The 22,617-nt window shown below is 41.4% G+C and overlaps 3 protein-coding genes across 3 annotated transcripts; all 3 read left to right on the top strand.

Annotated features, from left to right (window-relative positions):
• Positions 1-428: 428 nt before the first annotated feature.
• On the top strand, positions 429-6,548 carry PCYB_112100 (hypothetical protein; the record flags this gene model as incomplete). The annotated part of the gene is made up of 2 exons (XM_004223088.1): positions 429-2,201; positions 2,280-6,548. The coding sequence occupies 2 exons, from the start codon at positions 429-431 to the stop codon at positions 6,546-6,548; spliced, it is 6,042 nt and encodes a 2,013-aa protein (XP_004223136.1).
• Positions 6,549-9,982: 3,434 nt separating this feature from the next.
• PCYB_112090 (hypothetical protein) lies at positions 9,983-18,961 on the top strand (the record flags this gene model as incomplete). Its single annotated transcript, XM_004223087.1, has 2 exons — positions 9,983-10,103; positions 10,245-18,961. The coding sequence occupies 2 exons, from the start codon at positions 9,983-9,985 to the stop codon at positions 18,959-18,961; spliced, it is 8,838 nt and encodes a 2,945-aa protein (XP_004223135.1).
• A 1,186-nt stretch (positions 18,962-20,147) lies between these two features.
• PCYB_112080 (ADP-ribosylation factor-like protein) lies at positions 20,148-21,207 on the top strand (the record flags this gene model as incomplete). Its single annotated transcript, XM_004223086.1, has 3 exons — positions 20,148-20,295; positions 20,547-20,653; positions 20,840-21,207. 3 exons carry the CDS (start codon positions 20,148-20,150, stop codon positions 21,191-21,193), a joined length of 609 nt encoding a protein of 202 aa, XP_004223134.1. The 3' UTR covers positions 21,194-21,207.
• Between the last annotated feature and the right edge of the window lie 1,410 nt (positions 21,208-22,617).

Genomic DNA, 22,617 nt, shown 5'->3' with positions numbered 1-22,617 from the left:
TTTTTATTTGACGTGAAGAAGGTGGTGGCTTTGAGTGCTAAACACTATTTCATTCTGGTTGACAAGAATTGATGCCCCTTTTCGTATAAAGTGTATGTGCAAAACGAAGGCAGCGTTACATCTGGGTGTATGTCGGAGAGTGCATCGATTACCTTTATGCGTTGTGGGTAATCTAGTAAAGACAGTGTAGAAAGGCGACTGTGCATGTCCTGTGAAACAAGCTCGCTTCACACCCCCGCTTCATGCGCCATTATATAACACTCCAAAGTGATATTCTTTGAATTAGTAGAATAATAAAAAAAAAAAAAAAAAAAAAGTAAAAATCGATTCGCAATAGAGTCCAGATTATGATCCCGAAATTAACAAATTGAGGAATCTTTTTATTTTTGTTAAGCGAAAATCAAATTCGTTATTACGAGGTGAAGAAAATGGACGGGGATTACAAAAGTGAACAGCCGAATGTACCCCGACTTTTGCGGGAGGTGGACTTGGATTTGAATAACTTACCGTTGAAGGGAAGCGACAAAGACAAGAAAGACAAGAAAGATAAAAAGGATAAAACGGATAAGAAAGAAAAGAAGGAAAAGAAGGAAAGGAAAGAAAAGGGGAAAACAAAATCTAAGACGATTAGTCAACAAATGCCGAGTGAAAATGTCAACATGCACAATTCACAGCGTGCAAATCTCTCCCTAGGAAATAATTGTAAATTTATCAGTAGTGATGCATCTAGAATGGCTAATGAACTGAATAAAAGTGAAACCATGGATAGTAGCTATTCTCACAGGTATAATATCTGTGCAACCTTTGATAGTAAGAATAACGAAAGCGACAGAGAAAATTCACTTCAGCATGATGATCAGGTTGGTAAAAATAATTTTGTCAACCCAACGGTGTGCAATGTGGAAGGAACGAAGGGGGAAACAGATTTTAGTGAAGGCTGTATGATTCCCAACTTGAATAATACAGTGGAAGATCCTGGCTACACACTTTTGAATAACTCGCTTGGAGGAAGGAATAACTTCGTGGAGGATGTAACTGAGGGAGCGAACGTGAGTAGCATTATAAGTGAGTGCTACAGTGGAGGGGTGAATAGGAGAGGCAGTTCAATAAAAGCGATTGATAATTGCAACTACGATGGGTGTGGAGAGCTGTACAGTGGTACGGGAGCTGCTAATCGCAGCTGCGACCACGTAAGCAGTGTGAACAGCATGCACAATTTGAACAGTGCGAACTCTCCGAGTGAACACCCACACAGTGGGTTGAATTCCTGCTCGAGGAGTGTGTACGAAGGTGTAAGTACGACCAGCAGCAATGTGAAATCATCCTCATGGAAAAGTATAGCCCAAATGGGCAGTACTAATATGGTCGGTTTGACCATCGGGGAGGAGAGTAGCAATGCGAATAGTGCACCCATGAAAGGTGGTAGCTCTAAGAAGAAAACGAAAAATGTGGATGATTTAGCAAATAAGGAAGTCGCCATAAAATCTGAAAAACTATTTGCAAATTTGAAAAGATTAAATATGGATGAAATGGGAAAGGATGATGATGTGGTGAGGGAGAAGAACACTATGGAATTATTTCATTATGAGAATTTTAGTTTTAATGATGATATGTGTAATTTTATGGGTAGGGGGAAGGATCATCATGATAAGTCTGTCTCTGACAACTGTGGCACTACTGCTACGGTGGCCACGACGATGACTGCTATGATGACCGGCACGAGCAATTCTGCCAAAGGCAATCGCAACAGAATGAAGAATAACGTAGGTGTTACTCAATCAGGGAGTATTGCTACACCCCTGGGGGATGATCTCCACCTTGCCGACGCTATGAGCAATAACACAAGCTATGAGGATTATACAAAAATGTCTGCCAGTGTCAAAAGTAACCCAACGAGCGATTTGAAAAAGTATATGCCAACCCGGATAAGTAGCAACAGTAAGGAAAGCGGGAAAGGAAGCTTTTACACCCCCTTTTTGAGTAATGATAATCAGCGTGAAAAGGTTTTCAATGGGGGCGACTCGGAATGTGCGTCTAATTATATGCCTAAGGAGAATGTAGAGGATGGCCCCGACAGTAGTGGCGGGTATGTCAACGTGAGTAGCGACAGCGGTGTAATTGATGAAAAAAAATTTAAGGGCAAAAATTTAATCAAAGGGCAAATTTTGAACTACGCTAGGCATGCGCAACATGCTAATCAGGTGCAGCCTGGTAGTCACGCGCAGCCTGGTAGTCACGTGCAGCATGGCAATCACGCGCAGCATGGTAATCACGCGCAGCATAGCAGTCATGCGGTTCAATCCAACCACGTGAGTTACAACCAGAGCTCGTTCGACACGTCCAAAGTTCCACACCCGATGGAAGGACAACAAAAGAAGGTAAAAAAAAACCAGAGTGAAGATTTAAAGTTCATTAAGAAAGACCGCTTCTTCATTCGCAGTGGTGATAGCCTGTTCAAAGGAGATATGGATGACGAGCTTCCCGAATTGGTGAACAAAAATTTTAAAGGCACAAACGCGTACGCAGGGCAGAGTGTGCAAAGTGTGAAGCCTGGCTATATGGCCACCGACAGCACCATATACACGGCCAATAACGCTGCTAGTAAGAACAAAAATGGAGGGGAAGAGGATGATGATTTGGACGAGAATGGCCATTATTTTGATAATGAAAATGGGGATGATTTGAGCAGACGCTGCGAGGATGGAGCTACTGGGCTGTTTAACTTCGAAAGCGAGGTGCATAAAAACTGTGAAAGCGTTATCGGGCCTTACAATTACGATGACGAGATGCATCTCAATTATGAGGACGACCTGCAACTCAACTATGACGATGATCTGTTCGGTAAGAACACGCTGCACCAGAACACGCTACATCAAAACACGCTACATCAAAACACGCTACATCAAAACACGCTACATCAGAACACGCTGCATCAGAACTTGCTGCATCTGAACGTGAAGCATGATGACATTGGAAATGCGAGCTATTTCGAAAAGAGCGCCGATTTTGAAGGGAACGTGGCGCAACTACAGAAAGATCTAGATTTTTCTGTCAACCTAAGCAGCATGAGTAAAAATATGTCCTTCCTAAACTTTGACGACTCGGAAGAAAAAGAATGGAAGTACGAACAGATGAATGAAATATTTTCCCCTAAGGGGAATCCCCACTTGGGTATTGACGACCAGCACTCATTTTATGGAAAAGGCACGTTAAGAAGTTCCTTTCATTTTAACCATGGTAGCAGTAGCAGCGGTTACAATCTCGGTGCAGACAGAAGCTTTGGACATAGTGCTTGTAGTACCTCTTTTCCTAGCCCCATTTATAGTGCACCCAGAAATTTTGACGAAAAGTCAAGTTTTTCCTCAACGGTTCAGAGTAGCAATCAATACAATGATGATGTGAAAAAAAATATAAACAATAATAATATGCTCTTTGTGAATAACAGTAATTTAAGTATAAATTGGGGGAATGCCCATTCTGGGAAACTTGAAAAGTGTGCAAATGAGGAAAGCGCATGCGGTAGAAATAATGACACCATTTATAGCAACTTAAATAGCGAAGAAAATAATGTCTGTAATAATGACCACACACTTATGGATGACAATCATTTAGGGATTACCCATAACGATCATTCACTTGAGAATAATACCACCAGCTTGGGAAGCAGCAAGAACCTAATGCATAACGTTTGTATGAATACGAATTGTGCTAGCGCGAGTGATAGCATCTTTGCGTGTAGCAAAAGTAAAGGTGCACAGAGAAGAAATGACCTAGATGATGAAGTTGGTTCAGCTTTGCATACCGATGGAGAGCATATAGGGAAGAAGCACTCTCGTGGCAGTTATTCCAACGCGATGACGAAAAAAGGCGCAGAGTTGGTCGGCACAAAGTGCGGGACAGTACATTCCTCTGGTTTAAGCGGAAAAGGTAGTATGAATAAGCAAAGGGTCGATGATAGCACTTTGGAAGACAGAACCAAAAGGGGGGATAGCAATACCAAAGGAAAGGAAGAGACCAGCCCGGATGACCATATCAGCGGTGATGCTACAGGCGAGTCCGTTACGGGGAAGTGTGGAAAAAATTGCAACAACGGTAGTAGTAACAACAAGAGCAGCGTCAAAGGGGTCGGAATAGTGCAAAAGAGTCGGCCTAGGGAAAGCACAACGGATCAGAAAAGCGTGCGAAAAATTAGCGCAAATGATCAGAGTATCAGCATAAGTAGCAGCGAAAATGTGCAACTAAAGAATGCCAGTAATTTTAGCAACGACAGCACTAATAGCACCACCAGCAGCAGGAGCGACGGAAGCAACAGGAGCAACCGAAGCAACAGGAGCAACCGAACTTGTAGGAACGATCCCAGCGATAGTAATGGCGGAAACCAAAACAGTATTAACCCCGTCGCGAGTGAGATGAACACAAATGACAGTCAAAACAACGGCTTGGTGAACGCAGAATATAGGAACAAGCTTATTTTGCCAGAGTACAACTCGGAGCCGTTGAGTTATGAACACATCAAAAGTGACAACTGCTCGTTCAAAAGCGAAATAGGAACAAATGACAAGTCGAAAAGTAGTGCCTTCTTAAATTTCGCCTCCACAAATTTGGCTAGTACCAATTCAAATGACGGCACAGATAACGTCTTTATGAATAGTATATTTAACGTACATGGAAAGGACAAAAATCATGTGAGGAAATACTTCCAATCGGGGATGAACGACGGTAGTAGAAATATTAGCAGTAGTAAGTATGATAACAATAATTTAATAGTTAACCGGAATAGCTTTAATTCGTACGCAGGTGCAAGTGATCTGAATAGTGTCAACGCCATGAATTTAAATCGCACATTTTTGAATCCGTCTACTTGTAACAACCCTGTGTATCATGCAAGTAATGAGAAGAAGGAGTCCTTTTTCCTACCCATTACTAACAACCCGTTAGAAAATGCTCAAAGAATAAATTTGTTGACATCTGAAAAGGGAAAAAACGATATGGGTGGTGGTAGTCCCCTTTTTAGCTTTAACAAACAGAATGTAAGAAGTGACTACCCTGTAAAGAATGACAACTTCGGGGCCATTCATGGTAGTATGAGTAGCAAAGCGAAAGACGATATGTTTCATCTGAGCGGTAAGGTGAACAACTTTGGTGTGAATAACCAATCGGGTATGTACCACCATCCAATGGATTCAGGCGAAAATGTGTATCGCTGCATGAGTGATCAAAACGTCTATTTTGATATGAACAAGCAGCAGAATGGCATTTATAAAAATGGGACGAATCTGGAAAACCTCGTTGATCAGGTGAATGACCCTAATGGCAGATGCTTCTATGGCAACATAAAAAACCTTCACGGGGATGACAACACCACCAATGTGAACCTCATCGGGAAAGATGAATACATGTTTAGAAATATTGAGGAGGATATATATAACGAGTTGAACCAAGTGCAAGAGGGCGAACTGAAGTATGGCCCCTTGAACAGTACGCTGCACAGCGGAGCTAGCATCGGAGTAGGCATGATCCCCCCCGCCATAGGCCCCACAAACTGCCCCAACAATAATACGAACATCTGCGATAACCTAGTGGACAGCGATCACTTGAATAACTTAGCCGATAGCATGAACCGATTCGAAAACGATGTCGATTTTATACTGGACGAAAATGAAGACTTCGAGGATCATTCAAAATCGACCGTCAAAAATGACAAAATTATAGAACTGCAAAACATTATAAACAGTCTCAAGTTTAAGAACAAGCAGCTGGAAAAGGAACTGACGGAAGTGAAAAATATGCAACTGAAGAAAAAACAAAATCTGATATTAAATAGTCTAAGTAATAAAAATGACGAAATTAGTAACTACTCAACTTATAAAGACGATACGAATAACTCAGATTGTGGAAGTGCAGAGAATTCGAATAGGTACATTCAGAATATTTTAAATGATAAGGAGAAATACAATTACGACACGAAGATTTCCATACAAAAATTTCATTTGGCCTATACAAATAATTCCATTGGGAAATTAAAAATAGCTGCTCAGAGAGACATTAGTGGCTCCTTTATGGGTCCCAAGGGTATACACGTGAAAACGATTAAATCGTCTCTTCACATTTCAGTATACAAAAGTGCAAAGGATGTTTGGTTTCCAGGATTTGCTGACAGTCATGTATTTTTATTAAAAGGAAATATTTTTGGTATTTTAAGAGCATGTCAATTGCTATACCATTATGTGAACTCCAAAATGTCTTCTTCCAAATGTTGCATATATTTGGTCGCTCCGTTTGAGTGTGTGCAGAAGTTATTGGCTGATGGGTGCAAGAGAATGGCAATAATTAAGGAGGAGTGTGGGGCGGACGTCCGATTGGGCAATTTATACGTACAGGTGCATGAAGGCTTTACGGAGCGCTTAATGGAGATACGGGGAAATGAGGTCAGTGTAGACTGCGCGCTGGAGAAGCTAGTCATTTTTATGCAGTCCTGCTTTTCGGTGCAGTCCTACGACTACGAGTTGCTGAAGTACCCTTGCCGGTCGGTGCTGAATTTGCAGTGAGGGATAGAAAGTAGAAGTGGAGTACTTTCATTGCGAAGAGGCAAAAAGGGGGTATAGGCCTTTTTCTTGTGAAGAGAAGAACGGGACTTTTCTCAACGGGCATAACCCACATGCATCGCTGCTGTAGATCCTTTCAAAAGAGGGAGCGAAAGAAAGTGGGCATCCTTGTTGAGCATTTTTTACTTTAATTTTCTGTTTTATCGTTTTATTGAAGGTGTATGTCTTTACGTGGGAACTTGAGCACGAGCAAAGTAGAAGAACCGTTGCGTGTATATTTTTCTCATATTTTATTTTTTATTTTTTTTCGGTGCATCTTCAAGATGTGCTGTGTGCATATATATACTCTGTGGGCATAGAAAATAAAAAGAAAAAAAAGCGGGCTGTATAACTTGCCAACACGTTTATATGTTGAGCGATGAATTTCCTCCCTATCATTTTATTTCTTTCACTTCCTTCCTTTGCCACTCTTTATTTTTTGTTTTTTTGTTACATATATGATTTGTTTTGTGTAAATGGTTTTTTTGTATATACTCTCCTTTTTATTGTTTCGTCGGGCCTCCGTCCTCGCACCACGCTTCAGGCTTCTCGCGCCGCGCATCACGCGTCACACATAACGCATCAGGCATGGCACATAACGCATCAGGTATCACACATAACTCATCAGACATCACACACAACACACCACACATTAATTTTCGCACACTATGTCTTCACTTAAACATTTCATAAGCTCCTACCCATGTACAAATCAGCTCCTTTGCACACCTACTGCTTTTCTCCCCCCCTCCGTCTATATCTTCACAAGCATAATTTCAGTACATTTAATGATTTACTTTAATCTTTCGATAGTTAATATTTATAATTATGTACTAATTTTTTTTTTAAATGCTACAAAATATGAATTTGTGTTTATGTTAGATTAAACGATTTTTTTTCTTTTTTTTTTTACCATCATCTAACCTATTCAATTATGAAATGATTTTTTTCTTCTCCCCTCGAACGTTTGTCTTTTTTAAACTATGCGAAGGTATACTGTTGGTATGTCCCCGATTGATACGCAGCCCAAATGGGGTGGCAACATGTTCAATGTCTCTTCACCAATTTTTATCCCCCTTAAGGTGTTATTAAATTTGCCGTGTGTGGATAACCAAAATGGGGTTCGCCCATTAAGAGGGCACACACTAAATGAGTAGTAGAAAGGGAATATGAAATCCAATTAGCACCATGGGCAGGTTGACTACTTTTACAGGTTGTGTAAGGCTCTACGAATGCCTATTTCAACTTTGATGGACCCCCTCAATTTTCACGTGACGAGTAAAGTTTTAATAAAAGCACTGTCCTTCTGAAAGTTACCCCCTTTCATCATCGTGTGCATAGGGCAAATTTCAATTTTTGCAAAAAAAATGGGAAAAGCTTCCCCACAGCATGCACATGCAACTTTTGACGCGCTTTTCTCACGCACGCCTCCTTAGGACAAAGTGGTCCAAAGGGATAGGGCCAATGTGTTGCTCTTCAATGTGTTGCCCTTCACTTTTGCTATCCCTGTTGAGTGACAACACCCTTTTTATGCACACAGGTATGCAAACAAATACGTAAAAAAGGGATGAGAATTTTCAAACCTCGATCGCGCAAAAAAAAAAAAATCGTTACACACTACACAAGCATGATTTTTTACAAAAGCGAAAATATACGTTACACACTACACAAGCATGATTTTTTAACAAAAGCGAAGTGAACTAAAAAAAAAAAAAAAAAAAAAAAAAATACGGAACAGTGCTAAAATGTTCTAGCGGCGAAAATGTAAAAGGGGAAAATACGCACAACAGAAATGTTGAAAGTTTGTTTATCCTTCTCATTTGTCATTGAAAAAGACATCTTTGCAATTCCGGGAGTGGTCATTTGGACACAAAATGCCGGTATTTTCCCTAGCTCAAATGTTGCAAATTGCGTTGTATGATTGGTGCCTTTTGCGACACATATATATGTACACACACATTTGTGTGTTCATATGTACACGCGCGCGCTATGGTACTGTTTCTCCACCCCATTCGCGTAACACGCAAAAATGTAAAAAAAAAAAAAGTGACAAGAACAGTGCTTTTCTTGGCTTAGCAAAAAGGGGTGTTCCCATTTTCCACACCCTCGTGGACGCGTATATATGTATATACTCACAAGTGAACGCATAATTATGCACACATGGGGAGTGGAAAAGCTCGTCCTTCAGTAACCAAACACACGGAACCGTGTTAACCGCATCAGTTTTAGTTTCCTTTGGAGGCATAATTATGTTGCATATTCGAATTGAGCTGTTCGGCTGAATTTTTTTTTTTTTTTCCCACGTTCAAAGTTGTACAATTAGCTTCTCGATCGGCTCGCTACCTGCACCCCCCGAACAGCGTAACAAGACAACATCAGCGCTTCTTCCCCCATTTTTTTTGAAAAGATAAGCTAGAACAAAACAGTCGGAAAATATGAACAATATAAAGGTATATGGATGCAAAAACGTGACGAATGTGTTTGCAAAAAATAAAGAAATTAATGAATATATAAATGTTTTACAATACGTGGATGCCTCAAATGAAGGAGCTAGCCATTTTCATGTCTTCATTTTTGACTACTTTGACAATGTCGCAAGGGAAGGAGTACCCAATGAGGAGAAAGTTCCTCCCCGTAGAGAAGGACATACTCCCTTTTTAAATACCCAATATTCGGGAGGAGGGGGAGAGACCAATAACCCTCATGGAGGCATATTTGGACACAAAAAAAATGTGGGCGAACAGAAAAGTGCACACAAATCCCCAATGGGTGAAGAACAATCGAGTTGTGGTGAGATGTTCATTTTTTACAATGTCGTATTTGACCCCGAATTGGTAAGAAGCGCGTTAGGGGTAGACATATATGAGCGAGCAGTATGTGCCAACACTGTAGAAATCTCCAAGGAGAAGCTAATACTATGTAGAGGCTCTATCGATGAAGAGGTAAAAGAGGACGTCGAAGTAGCGAAGATTAATGCATCCTTTTATAACGACAATGGAAACAACTCTAAGTTGAAACAAATTTTGGAAGCTTTGGGTATGGGAAGTTTCAGCTCCTTCTCGGGGACTCTCCTAAAATTTCCCTTCACTTCGCAGGTGTGTACGCACCAAATTTTCGAGCAGTTAATAAAAGTCACAACCGAATTTATGCTCCTATCGCGGAAGGTAGAAACGTTTAAAGTTCAGATGAATGGTCATTCGGTTTGCACCTGGGAGAGGAGCGAGAACAGTATTTCCATTTCACATTTGGAAGGGGAAACACACTTAGTGAATAAAGTCCCCTACGTTACTGTGCGCCATAAGTACAAAGACGAAATCACCCAGTATGTTCTTCATGCGAATGCGATAAGAAGTAGCAGCCAAGGGGAAGAAATATACTTTATGTATGTAAGTGACCAAATGGGAGAAAGATCACAAAAGTGTAGCGAAATTGGTGCGTTCCAAAGAGGGGGAGGTGTTAATTGGCCAAGCTACATACACACCGTGCAGGGTGTCGTCCCAATGCTTATAAAATCGAAGAGTAAAAGGAAAATCCAAATGGCGGATATCACAAAGGGGTGGGGAGCAACTGCCATTTGTGATCTTTACATGGAATTTTTGCTACTCCTCCGTGAGCTAAACCTATCCTGCAGTGCATATGATTTTTCGTTCCATTTTCCAGACTCTTTAGAGGCTAATACTTTTTGCGGCCTGTACAGACAACTATTTGAAGAAGAGAAAAAATTCAAACTTTTTTTTAATGGACATCAGTGGATGGGATTCCCCGAATGTGTATTCGTTCCGTACGACTTGAAAACTATTTTTGAGAATTGCATCTCCGACATTGTAAAACATTCCGGAGTAAAAAATTTACTCTTTTTTGACGATCGGGTGAAGAACGCTTTGTTCAGCTATTTGAATACCCTATGTGAGGAAAAAAAAAACGTACTGGCTGCGAAAATTTGTAAGCGAAATTTGCTGTATATAGAAAATGTCCCTGATAAATTCAGACGAGCGGATAAACATAACATAGATGATGAAGTGGTGAAGAAAACTTATCAAAATAGGACAAATAAATTTTTGTGCGAAGTAGTCATACACAATGCTGTCTATGTTCAGTTCCAAAATTGGGTTCCCATTTTATCCCATCTGTTGGAGGTGGGGGAACACTCCGTATTTACATGTCTGAAAAATTTGCCTTGTTTCCCAAATGAAGAAAAAGAGTGTAAGAGGCTAAGCGAATTGGTGTACCCCCTTGACAGAGAAGATTTCTACGGGGTAGACAATCACGATTGTAGTGAAAATGGGGTAGCACTCAACATGAGAGAAGGCAAAAATGATGGAAGTTGGAGTCCTACGGAGGGGGAAAATAAATCTCATGGAGACACCCATGTGAAGTGCGACACCCAACAGACAAAAAAAAAAAATTGCATTGGGAGGGAAAACCTGTTAAATTTCCATTTGGTGAAGCAAGTTAAGGAGGAGGGGATCGAAAAGATGAAGTTGTTGGGTCTGACCATCCTCGAAGAGCAGTACAAACTGAATGACGACATAAACGATATTTTTCTCGATTTGGAAAAACTATATCGTAGCGTAAATTTGTTCGATAGTAAATTAAAAGTTTTGAACAAAATAATCTTTCAGCTAGAAAAAAATATCCACCATTTGGGAGACCCCCTGGTGCTGCAAAAATGTAGGGAGCGTTTTTTCATGCCACTGTACCGGAGCAAGCACTTTAGTTATGCCTTTCCCCCCACGGGGGATGCTTCGGTAGAAGGCGGGAGCGCGGTGAGTAAAAAGGCCGTCGTTAGAGGGGCACCCAATGGGGATCATCCAAAAAGGGGGGTCGCCAAAACGGAGGTCACCTCGAGCAGTGCCAATGGTGCCACCCATGCCAGTAGGGGCATCAGTGTTGGCCCCTTAAGGGAGACTAACAACAATCCACCCAGAAATATCTCTAACACCGCAAAGCGTGACGTACATAAAAGCGGGGACTCCTGTGGAAAAAACAAAAACGACCACGGAAATGACCAGAAGGACAAGGATTTTGTCAAAATATGTGATGCGTATGATAGGAAATATTTCAACCTAATTTTTTTAAAGAGCAAATGTTACCATTTGGAGAAGTTGACTGTGTCTCCCGAATTGGGGAACCTACTGCAGTTGGAGAAAAGTCCTCCCTTGGCTGAGGTTCTGGGCCACCTGGAATTGCTCTGTAGGAGTTCCAAAAATATGTGCTTTCAGAATGTGTCCAAGGTTTACGATGATATATATGACCATTTGGAGAAGTACATTCTTCGGCACAAGTCGAGGGAAGGACTAGTCGTCTCCGGAAATGCCGCGGCGGAAGGGACAGCGGGTGACGCAGCGGGTGGCACAGCGGGTGGCGCAGCGGGTGGCGCAGAGGGGGGTGTGGGGGACTCCTCCCCACAAGGTGAATATCGCATGTTAATCGATTTTGTCCAAAGAAATAAGTTCATTTATATAAAGAACAAACTATGGAACGCGAAGGACGTATTCTCGATTAAGAATACCATCCCCTTCAACCTCTTCCTGTGCGAACTACCCAAACTGTACAGAATGAAGTACCCCAATTTGGTCGAACTCAGTTGCGTGCAGGGAAGGCTGAAGCATTCCAAGCTGGTTAGCATCCTGGACAAAATTGTCGCCAAACTGAAGAACAAATTGGTTCCCCCAGAAGAGAAAGACGATAACCTTAACGAGAAAAGAAATCAACCTGAGGGAGAAAATGAACAAAACGTGTACCTATCAGGACTTCTAAAAATATCATACATCAACACGTTGAATATAATTGATATGTCAGTTTGTGATTGGGTACCTCTGTGTACAAAGGAAAAAAATGAAAACTTACAGATGGTGGAGAATGAAAAGGATCCAATTTTGGAAAAATTGAACCAAGTAGATAAGAAGACAAAGCCTCAGTTGAAATGTCCCTGCTTCGATGGCATCTACCTTCCAAATAACAAATACCTTTTGGTGAGGAAGGAGAAGTTAACCTATTTGAGTACCCCCCTATTGTATAATAACAACTCACACAAAAGTAACGTGGTGCATAGGGACGTGAAGGAGAACATCATTGATTTGTTGAATGTTCCGAAAAGGGGGGAAAAGGAAAGTGCCGAACTGAATAGAGGAACGCAGAAAACGCAGAAAACGCAGCAAACACAGAAAACGAAGCAAACACAGAAAACGCAGCAAACACAGAAAACGCATAAAAGCGGTTCCAACCAGGGGGACCAGAATAGTATCAAAAAAGGGCCCATAAAAAGTCTCCTACTGGGGGAAAACAAAACAGTGAAGACTACCCTACAGGCGAGCACCATTAGCAAGGCTAGAAAAATCCAAGTGGGGAAAAATCCACAAATTGGTATAAACAACCAGGAGGAGAGTAAAAAAAAAATTACGTCCTACCTAATCGAACAGAAGAAAAAGGAACAACTGAGGAGAGAAATAAAAAAAGAAATAGCACCCACTGTTAAGAGAGAGCCCAAATTGTTACCTCCCCAAAATGGAACTCTTGTAAGCACAAATGGGACCAAAAAAAGAGAGCCCCAGAAGGGGAATGAACTCAATGATAATATCCTATTTAGGGAAATAAAAAACTTGATCTACTTTCTAGACGACATAGGATGCTTGGACATAAAATTGATTGCAGATAAAAGAAGTTTCAGCTCGGACACAATTCCCAAAGTGTTTCTCAAAAGGACTTGCTTCTGTCTGTACATAAAGATCAAGAAGGAACAGTATGAGAATCTACTAATCACAAATGACGAACTATTTTCGTTTGCCGATGCTCACAATGTAGTGCGTAACAAGGAATACCTCAATGCAGACACGAATAACTTAGAGTCATTAAAATCGTGCAACGACTTGATTTGCTCCTACCTTTTTGAGAACCTTTCCGGCGTCCTGGATTATTTGCTAATTCAAAATGGGAGCTGCATCTCGGAGTGGGGTTCAAGGCACAGCGATGAGATGGAGAACAGTGGGCGCACCGAGGAGGGGACCAACAAGGAGTGCAGCGATGAGCAGAGTTGGACTAACCCAGATGAGCTGAATACCCGAGTGAAGGAAGTACCGAGTGGGAGCCCACCAGTTAGCAGTTCACCAGTTGGAAGACCACCAGTTGGCAGTTCACCAGTTGGAAGACCACCAGTTGGCAGTTCACCAGTTGGAAGACCACCAGTTGGCAGTTCACCAGATGGCAGACCACCAAAAGCGGAATTCCCGAATGGGAAAAAATCGCCGGGCCGTGGGGATCAAGCAAATTCCCTTCAAAATGACGGTGACAACCTTGGGAGAAGCAAGACGCGCGTGCCCCCAAATGTAGACGCACCAACGCAGAGCCACAAAAGGGTCCTATACAAAAAAAACCACATTCTAAGCAAAAAGGATGAAGAACTAGCCAAAAATATATTCTTTTACAACTACTTTCGACTAGATGAAAAGAACAAATGGGAGGAAAATGGCTACCTGCGGAAACAGTCCAAAATGGGAAGTGCAAGCAGAAGAAAGGAGGTACCCCTGTGGGGAGAGAAAAAATATTATGTGAAACAGACAACCGAAATGGGAAGCGGGGAATACCCACTAGGAGCAATTTCTATCAGTGACGTGGAACATGATCCCATAGAGCGAACAGAAATTAAGAGAAAATATTCAAACGTGGGGGAAAACCAAATCATATGCATTCGCCTGTACAATAAACAGAAGCTGTCAATATTAAAGATGATTGAAAGGGTCTTTTTGGAGTGCAAAAAATATAGTGAAAAGTTTTTCTTCTTTTCAAAAAATCTTCTAAAATTGGATATTATAAAAATAAATGAAAAAGGGGGGCGAGCTGAAAATGCCACAAGCCTAGGGATCTGCATGTCTGATTATCATTTCCATTTGCGTGAAAAATTTTACAACGCCGCGAAGAAGAAGCAATTACACAATTGGGGGCAGAATAAAGGGGAACAGTTATCCTTAGACGAAACGAACTGCAACAATTTGGAAATATTTCTTCAGTGCCAAATATACAACGGAAGTAAATCGAGCAGATGGATCATCGGGTTGCTGCACGACGTCCGCATAGCCATTTGTTTCGAGCACTACCAAATTTTCCGAAAACATTTTCTGTTCCAAAATTTTCACATTGTTTCAAATATAGACAACTTACCTATGCATATATGTTGCAACTTATTCGACAATAATGTCTGCAATTTGAAAAAACTGAAAAATGGGGAGAACCTGCAGGGGGTGCTAAAGAAGATCTCCATTTTGTATGAACACTTTTTGAAGCTGGCCCACAGGAATGCAGTGAAGAAATTGTTGAAGCATGATTCGAATAAGGTACTGTACAAATTTAAGGGGAAATGGGTTAAAAGAAAGTTGGCGGAAAGGCACGTCGCGAGCGGGGTGGGTATAACTGGCCCGGTTAGCACAGTTAGCGGCATGGGAAGCCTTGGCAGCGCCGACGTGAGCAGCATGACTAGTATGACTAGCATGATCAGCGTACACACCATGCGCAGTATGCATAGCTGGAAGGTGAGCAATATGACCAGCATGGCCAGCATGACGAGTGCCTGCCGGACGGACCATCCGAATGGTGAAAATGCGCGCAACGTCCCGAAGGAGGGAAACGACAGCGTAACCCTAGACTACATATACAAAGTAGACAAAAGGGACATCAAAAATTTTAGCGAAATATATCAAATTTTTAAGACCAAGTATCTTAATTTTATTCCCAAAAAATATGACAAGAATGACTTTTTCTGTTCAGTTGTTAAAAATGTTTTTTTAAATTGCCCAGAACTTCAAATTTTGCCTTGCTTGAAGAAGAAGGAAAAAATTTACGCCCTGTACTGGTCCAGGATGCACGACTGCGTCAATGTCTACCCCTTCTGCAAGTACTTGAACCATATCACCTTCTTCCTTCTAGATTTGGGCCTCACCGTTCTCCTGCCCTACTACGAAATTGACAACATTGTGCATATGCACAAAATGGTTAGTTCCATGAGGGAGGCTGGGGCGCACATGGGTTCGGAGACAAAGTCCCTTACCAGCGGATGTGCTGGCGAGGACCTTTCCGCATACATGAAGGAAAAGAAGGACGATCAAGATGCCCTCAAAACAGGGACTCATGACGAGAAGATACCAGAACAAGTTCTCAATCTAACACCATGTTACTTAAGAAATAGAATAAAAAAATATATTTCCATTTACCTGAATTTTGTGAAGGAATGTCTGAGTGAGAAGAACTATTCCACGGTGATATATTTTCTGGATTATATTTTCTCCGATTTTAAGAAGCATGAATTGTATGACACGTTGGTGAAGGACATAAAATGCATACCTCTCTTGGTCATCCTGAATTATGGCACATCGTATTTGAAGATGAAGTTGGAAGGATTCTTACCTTCTGGTGGGGGGTTCCCTGGTGGGGCTTTCCCTAGTGGGGGGTTCCCTGGGGAGAAGTCCTCCATCATTGCCGGAAAGGAAAGGCTAACGGGGGAAAGGGAAGGAAACTCCTGTGGGAGTAATGAAGAGGAGACACTCAAGACCAAATGCGATGAGGGAGATATGGATGGACGCTATTCTCACGATGGGAATGTTGACCTAATTGGGGATGATCACAATGACGACGCTAAAACGTTGGAGTGCGGCGAAACTGATGGGTGTTCCTTTCCCCAAAAGGATGATTATTGGAAGGGGGAAACAAATCGCGTGGTCCCCATATGCACGGATAACCTACTCAAAATTAAGAACAGCAACTTCGACACGGAAGAATTTTTCAATTATGATTTCATTCACCTGATTAAGTATGACGAAAATGGAAAAATTTACACATCAAAATATTTTTATCTGTTTGACTTAGACAGCGTGACGTTTATAAACGTCCATTTTTATTCCTCGTCAATTTTGTCTCTCCTCCTGGAGACCCAAATTGTGGTAAATCTGAGTTTTAGTAATTTGTCCCACGTGCTGAGGCATAATTTGTATCCTTCCATTTTTCACCCTTGCTCTCCACTCGATGGAAACGATGACACTGGTGATGGACTTGATAGTGACCAGGGCGACGCTTTGGTGAGCTTCCATGGGAAGGGGGAGCCATGCCACCCACGTCAGCATACAGAATATCATCTCAGAGGGGAAGAAAACCAACACCCTAATAACGCTCGGCTGTATAACTGCATACAAATCGCCTACGACGCAAACGTCATCATTTATAGTAGACTCCTCCTCGACATGATAAGCGAGCTGTGCAGTGGGCAGCCTTACAAGAACGTCCTTCACACGCTGAACAATTTCCGCCTGCTCATCACATTTGACGAGGCAGCACAGAATGCAGAGAAGGCGGAGAAGGTGGAGAAGGCGGAGAAGGCGGAGAAGGTGAACAAGGCGAACAAGGCGGAGAAGGCGTATATGTATGTGCACAGCTGGAACGATATAAAAAACATTCTCAGCTTTCACTTCGGAGACCCCCGCATGGAGGCTACTTTATATTTATTGGGCTACAAAAAAATGCACCCCATCATGTCAGACAGTTCCATCTTTAGACAGTACTTAATAAATGACTATGAAGATGCTATGTTGTCCTTATATCGAAATGGGGACTATCTGAACTGGTCAGCACTCAACACGGAGGACATGGATTTTCTCCTGCTTGCTTTTCTTTCGACCATAAAATTTAATAGTAATAATATTTCTTATTTTAAAGCTCTGCCCATTTTTTATTCTTTAAATTTTTTTGCATACATCAATTTGGCAAACAAGAATAGGAGGTACGTTGTGGTGTGTACGAATCACCTGCAGTTGTTCTCGCGTGTACTGTCGCAACTGCGTATGGGTAGTAGCACCAGCGAGGAGGGGACTGACATGGGAGCGAAGCTCAAGGGACCACACGTCAGTATAGGAAGTAGAGAAAGTAGCGGAAGTAGAGGAAGAAGCGGAAGTAGAGGAAGTAGAGGAAGAAGCAGAAGTACAGAAAGTAGCGGAAGAAGCGGACGTAGCGGAAGTTATATGAATCCCCGTGGGGGGGGTACTACTAATGGAGCAAATGGGGTACCAGTTACAGATTTGCGTGAAGGTAATAAAGAAGAAGGACATGCTGCGCAAAGTGGCGCTGATCAGGTGGACGTCCTTTCGGAGGCCTCACCCCTGAATAGAAGTACAAAAGGGGATAATTTCTCAACAACGCGCAACAACGAAACGAACACACTGATGAAGCATACTTTTCTGCACCACTCCAACGTTAGCGTAAAGTACTGGAAACACATCAACATCGAATGCTGGTGCGGGTATGACATCATCGCTAATTTTTTGTTACAAGTAGTACAAGATTGCAATGATGAGGATCTATTTCACTACATTGTGCTTTTTATCTACAAGGAGTATGAAGACATGATGGAAAAAAAAGAAGATCAAACAAAAGTTAGGAGAGAAAAATATTCTGGAAATATCCATCATAATGTGTGTGACGGAAATGAGGTGGAAGGTTTGGAGAATCGCTACGGGGAATTCCTGATGAACATTTTTGGAGGAATGAAAGAAGTTCGATTGAAGTTTAGGGGACATGTACAAATTGCTCAGCTTTACAACGCTAATAGTGGCTTGTTTAGGGAGTTCATAAATGAAAAAAAATTGTTCCACTTTGTTCATTTAACTAATTTAAAATATGAAAAAGAGTTTCTGGAAAAGCTAAATTTTCATGTGAACCCTAGTATGACCGAGTTAAATAACTTCCTTTACATTTTAATTAATGTTGTAAAGAGAACAGCTAGCGAAGGCGCTTCGGATGTGGTCCCCATTGAAGCCATTTTTCACGATATCTGCGTAGATAATAGTAGGTACGACACAAAATTTGATGAAGATAATTTGCATAACAAAATACACTCCTTGCTGCAATACGCAGAGGACAACTTCGAGATGCTGCTTAAAAAGAGAGACGAGAATTTTGTCTATTTAATGGGATCCCTAATGGAGCTTTTACTGAATAGCAAGCGATTTGCATTGACGGGAGGTGAGTATAAAATGCTGGAAGGTTATTTCTTGCAAAGGGGCAAAGCGCGAATGGGGTATTCGATAGAGGGGACAGGCCACAGGGGGAAGGGCGCCATCGGGGGCGGACAGGATGGAGAGACACACAAGGAGGACGCGGACGCAGAGGTGGGACAAGCGGTTGGACTAGCGGTGGAAGAGGACGTGGAAGCGGCGATGGAATCAACGGTGGAAGAACAAAATTGTGCCGTGGAGAACCAGTGCGATGCCGAGCCCAATGAACAGGAGGAGGAACTTTCCAAGCGAAGTAACGAAAGGGAGACCGTGGGAGAAGCCGGAACCCCTCCCATTCATAGACCAAAAGAGAGCACCCAACTTAATAAGAGCAAAACCCTATGACCGTAATTTTTTTATGCGAGCGATTATTTCGAGGTGTGGAGGGGGCAACAAAATGATTCATACTTATTAGGCAAAGAGGACATGTTGTTTTTCTACCTGTAGTTGTCACCAAAAAAAATGCGTAATATTCGTGCCTTTTTTTGAAGGCGTACACGAAAGAATGATTACGGGGATAATTGACCATTGTTGAATTAATCCAGCTGGGGGAACGAATGAAGGTCAAAATCAACTCGACCGCAGCGACGATGTACAAGTCTAGCTGGAGAGAACATTCCCATGGAGGAAAATATAAAGCTCGGGCGAAGGGCGCACAAAAGGTCAGTTTGAGGCAGATATGCACAAATATATACTTATTATCTATTCGTGTGTGCCTTTTATCGCATGCATTACTCAGGGCGCATGCGTAGCAAAAAAAAAAAATGACTTATACTTTCCCTGTAAAGGTGGAAACTACGAACATACGTGAATAGGAGAATGAGAAGACATGTAGAGAAACGGCGAAGTTCCCTTTAAAGGGAAAACCGTTCATACACGAAAAAAAGGGGATGATTAAGCATACCAAATGACATATTATTTGTTCGTTTAAGTATGCTCTTTTGTTCGTTTTTTTTATGTGTCATAATGATCACTCATTGGAACATAAGTTTGCTCGCGCAATTCTGGCAGTACGTGCGCGCATATGTGTAACTGTGCACACAGTTGACCCCTCCGCGTGTAGGAAAAAAAAAAAAAAAAGTAACTTCTTGGACGTATAAAGCGTCCCCGATGTGTCCATTTGCTGGGTAAGTATGTGCATTTATTCATTCTCACTATTTTTTGTTTAATTTTTTCAAGTGCGAGAAATAATTTTTTTTAAGTTCGCAAATTTGGGGCATGTATTTGTGCGTCCGTTCGGCCGTCCATTTGGCAACCGTTTGGCATCTGCTCGGCATCCGCTTGGTGGCCTTCCTCTAAGACTGAAACGATTTTCAAATTTGAAAGCTGGCGCGCTGACGGACAGGTGGAATGCTAAACTTTGGCTCAGTCGATTTAAACTCCCTTTTTAGATTGGACTCACCCATTTCAGAGGGGTACACAAATGAGCGCGTAGGGGGTCCCCTGCGATGAGTGCGTCTAGCGAGGATATGCATTTATGTATACATGTTCATAAGTACGTTTTTTTTATTTTTCCCCGCTTGCACACAAAATGGGGAACGCTGCGAACAAAATGACCTTCCTAACTGACGACCGCGCCAGGGGGAAAAACAAAGCGCCCGAAAAAAAGTACAACATTTTAATTTTGGGCCTTAACGGGTCGGGCAAAACAACGCTACTGTATCATAATTTTATTCCAGGTGAGTGTGACTTGGCATTTTTGTGGTTGAAACGAGGGTGTTGCCGTGTATAGCTGTGTGGTGTTCCGTTATTGGGACATACCCACGTGAAAGAGACATGTGGATCAGGTCAAAAAAATGAATTACGTTGAGCAGTCGGGACAACCTCTACCCCCTCTGCCATAGGCAAAAGGGAGAAATTAAAATGACTTAAATGTGTGCAACTTTTTTTTTTTTTTTTTTTTTTTTTCCCCCCGCGATACCTGCGAAAGAATGGACAGACATCACCTCGCACATGGAACCAACCATATCTTACCACTACGAGGAGATTAAATGGGTAAATGGGAGAATCGGTTTTTGGGACATGTCAGGGAATCCAGTAGTTAGTAACCATTAGTGAATTTTATTTTTTCTCATTATCCTTTTTCTTTTTTTGCGTCCAAGTATGCAACAAAAATGGTGTGTGGTTTATTCTTCCCCTTTTTTGTCACACCTTTGTGATTTTCTCACCTTTATGATTTCCTCACCTTTATGATTTCCTCACTTTTTATTTTCCCCCCTGCAGATGAGGAGCATTTGGCAACTGATTTATCGGAACGTAAAAGTGAACGCAATTTTGTACGTTATTAACATAATGGACATATCGGATGAAATTTTGAGAGAGAATAATTCACTGATAAGTCTTCTACTGAACGATGAATGTCTGCAAGCGTCCTGTGTGGTGTTAGTCTTTAACACCTTTAATGATGTGGACAGTGTAGATGAAGCCACAAAAAATCAGGTATTCGTTAAGTACAAAATCAAAGATTTGATTAACCATTATGGGAATAGAATTCATCACATTTTTGTTGATTGCAAAAATTGTAAATTGGATAAAAACTGGATGGGGTTGATGCAACAAATTTCGTACTACTTCTGAGGTAAAAAAAAAGAGTATCCACTGCATTGCGCGCTAATTGGAGGGAAGAAATGGGTCTTCTCACACGTCAGAAGAGAATTGGCGAGGTGGGGCTCTCTCTAAATGTATACATACCGTACATACGTGTGTGTTTCCACGCTGCAGCTGTGCACACGGGGTTTCGTTTCTGCTATTGTGCTTAGTTAACTCTCATTTGCCTTTACCGACTTTGTTGACTAAGCGCTCCTTTTGCGAACCTGCACTCAGGCGACAACTCTTTGAAAAAAAAATGTATCCCAAATCGGCGATTCGCAACGAAAGACGGGAATCCACGGTGAAAAGGGGAATAAAAAAAAAAAGAGGATATACTGTCTTAAATGAAATATGCCCTAAATGAGGTATGCCCTAAATGAGGTATGCCCTAAACTGATAAATCAGATTGAGGAGCAAAAAAATAACCCCCTCATGGTGTGGGATTTCCCCCCCAATTTTAGGCTAACACGGATTTTAAAAAAAAAGGGGTTAAAGAAGGAATAATTTTTAACGTGCCCTATATGCTGCACGAGCGAGTAGCAACTTAATCTGTAGAATTAAAAGGGGCAATGTTCTCCAACAGAAAAGCGTCAATGTGTTGATGCGCGAAAGTGGGAAAATGAAAAGAAAGAAAAAAAAAAAAAAAAAAGGGATAAAATTTAGGTCTATTTTGTGATAAAATAGAAAAAAATAAATAAAAATTAGGTCTATTTTGTGATAAAAAAAAAAAAAGAGATAAAATTTAGGTCTATTTTGTGATAACAAAAAAAAAAAAAAAGGTTTTTAAACCAAGCGTATAATTACTATTCACCGTTACATTATTGTGCTTGCTTCGTTTCTTTTTTTTAATTTTTTCCCAAATGTTCACACAAAAAAAGGAACATTTTTGCGATACTTAAAAGCTAGGGGCAACGCAACAGTTCGTTAGGAAAAGTGTATGGATGAGCGTGGAGTGAGCCGAGGACGCATGCACGCGCAGCATGCACATGTTGCATGTGAAAAAATATTTTTGCATAAGCATATTGCTGCATCCCCTCACCTCCTACGTGCACATTCTTGTGTAATCCTAAATTGTGCATAATGGGCGGTCATCCTTCCAACTGGCCTCCGAAGTTGTCAATTTCCCTCCTTCCCCCTTCTCCGAGGTGAGTACTCACCTTATTTTGTGTAACGACAGTTACCAACCGGTTAGTTCAGTTACGATTTTTTTTTTGTTTTGTAGTTTCTTTCAAGCTTGCTTACAACTTGGCGGGAAGAAATTCTCAAAAGGGGAAAAAAAAAGAAGAAAAGAAAAAAAGAAAATAAGAAGAAAAGAAAATAAGAAAAAAAGAAAGAACATTTCCCCCTGTGATATATGAGATATATCGAAACATGCCAATTTCCGAATGTTGTTCAGTGATATAAAAAAAAAA

This window comes from Plasmodium cynomolgi, chromosome 11 (genome assembly GCF_000321355.1).
Source record: "Plasmodium cynomolgi strain B DNA, chromosome 11, whole genome shotgun sequence".
NCBI classification, from domain to species: Eukaryota; Apicomplexa; class Aconoidasida; order Haemosporida; family Plasmodiidae; genus Plasmodium; species Plasmodium cynomolgi.
This window is presented reverse-complemented; position numbering and strand designations above follow the sequence as displayed.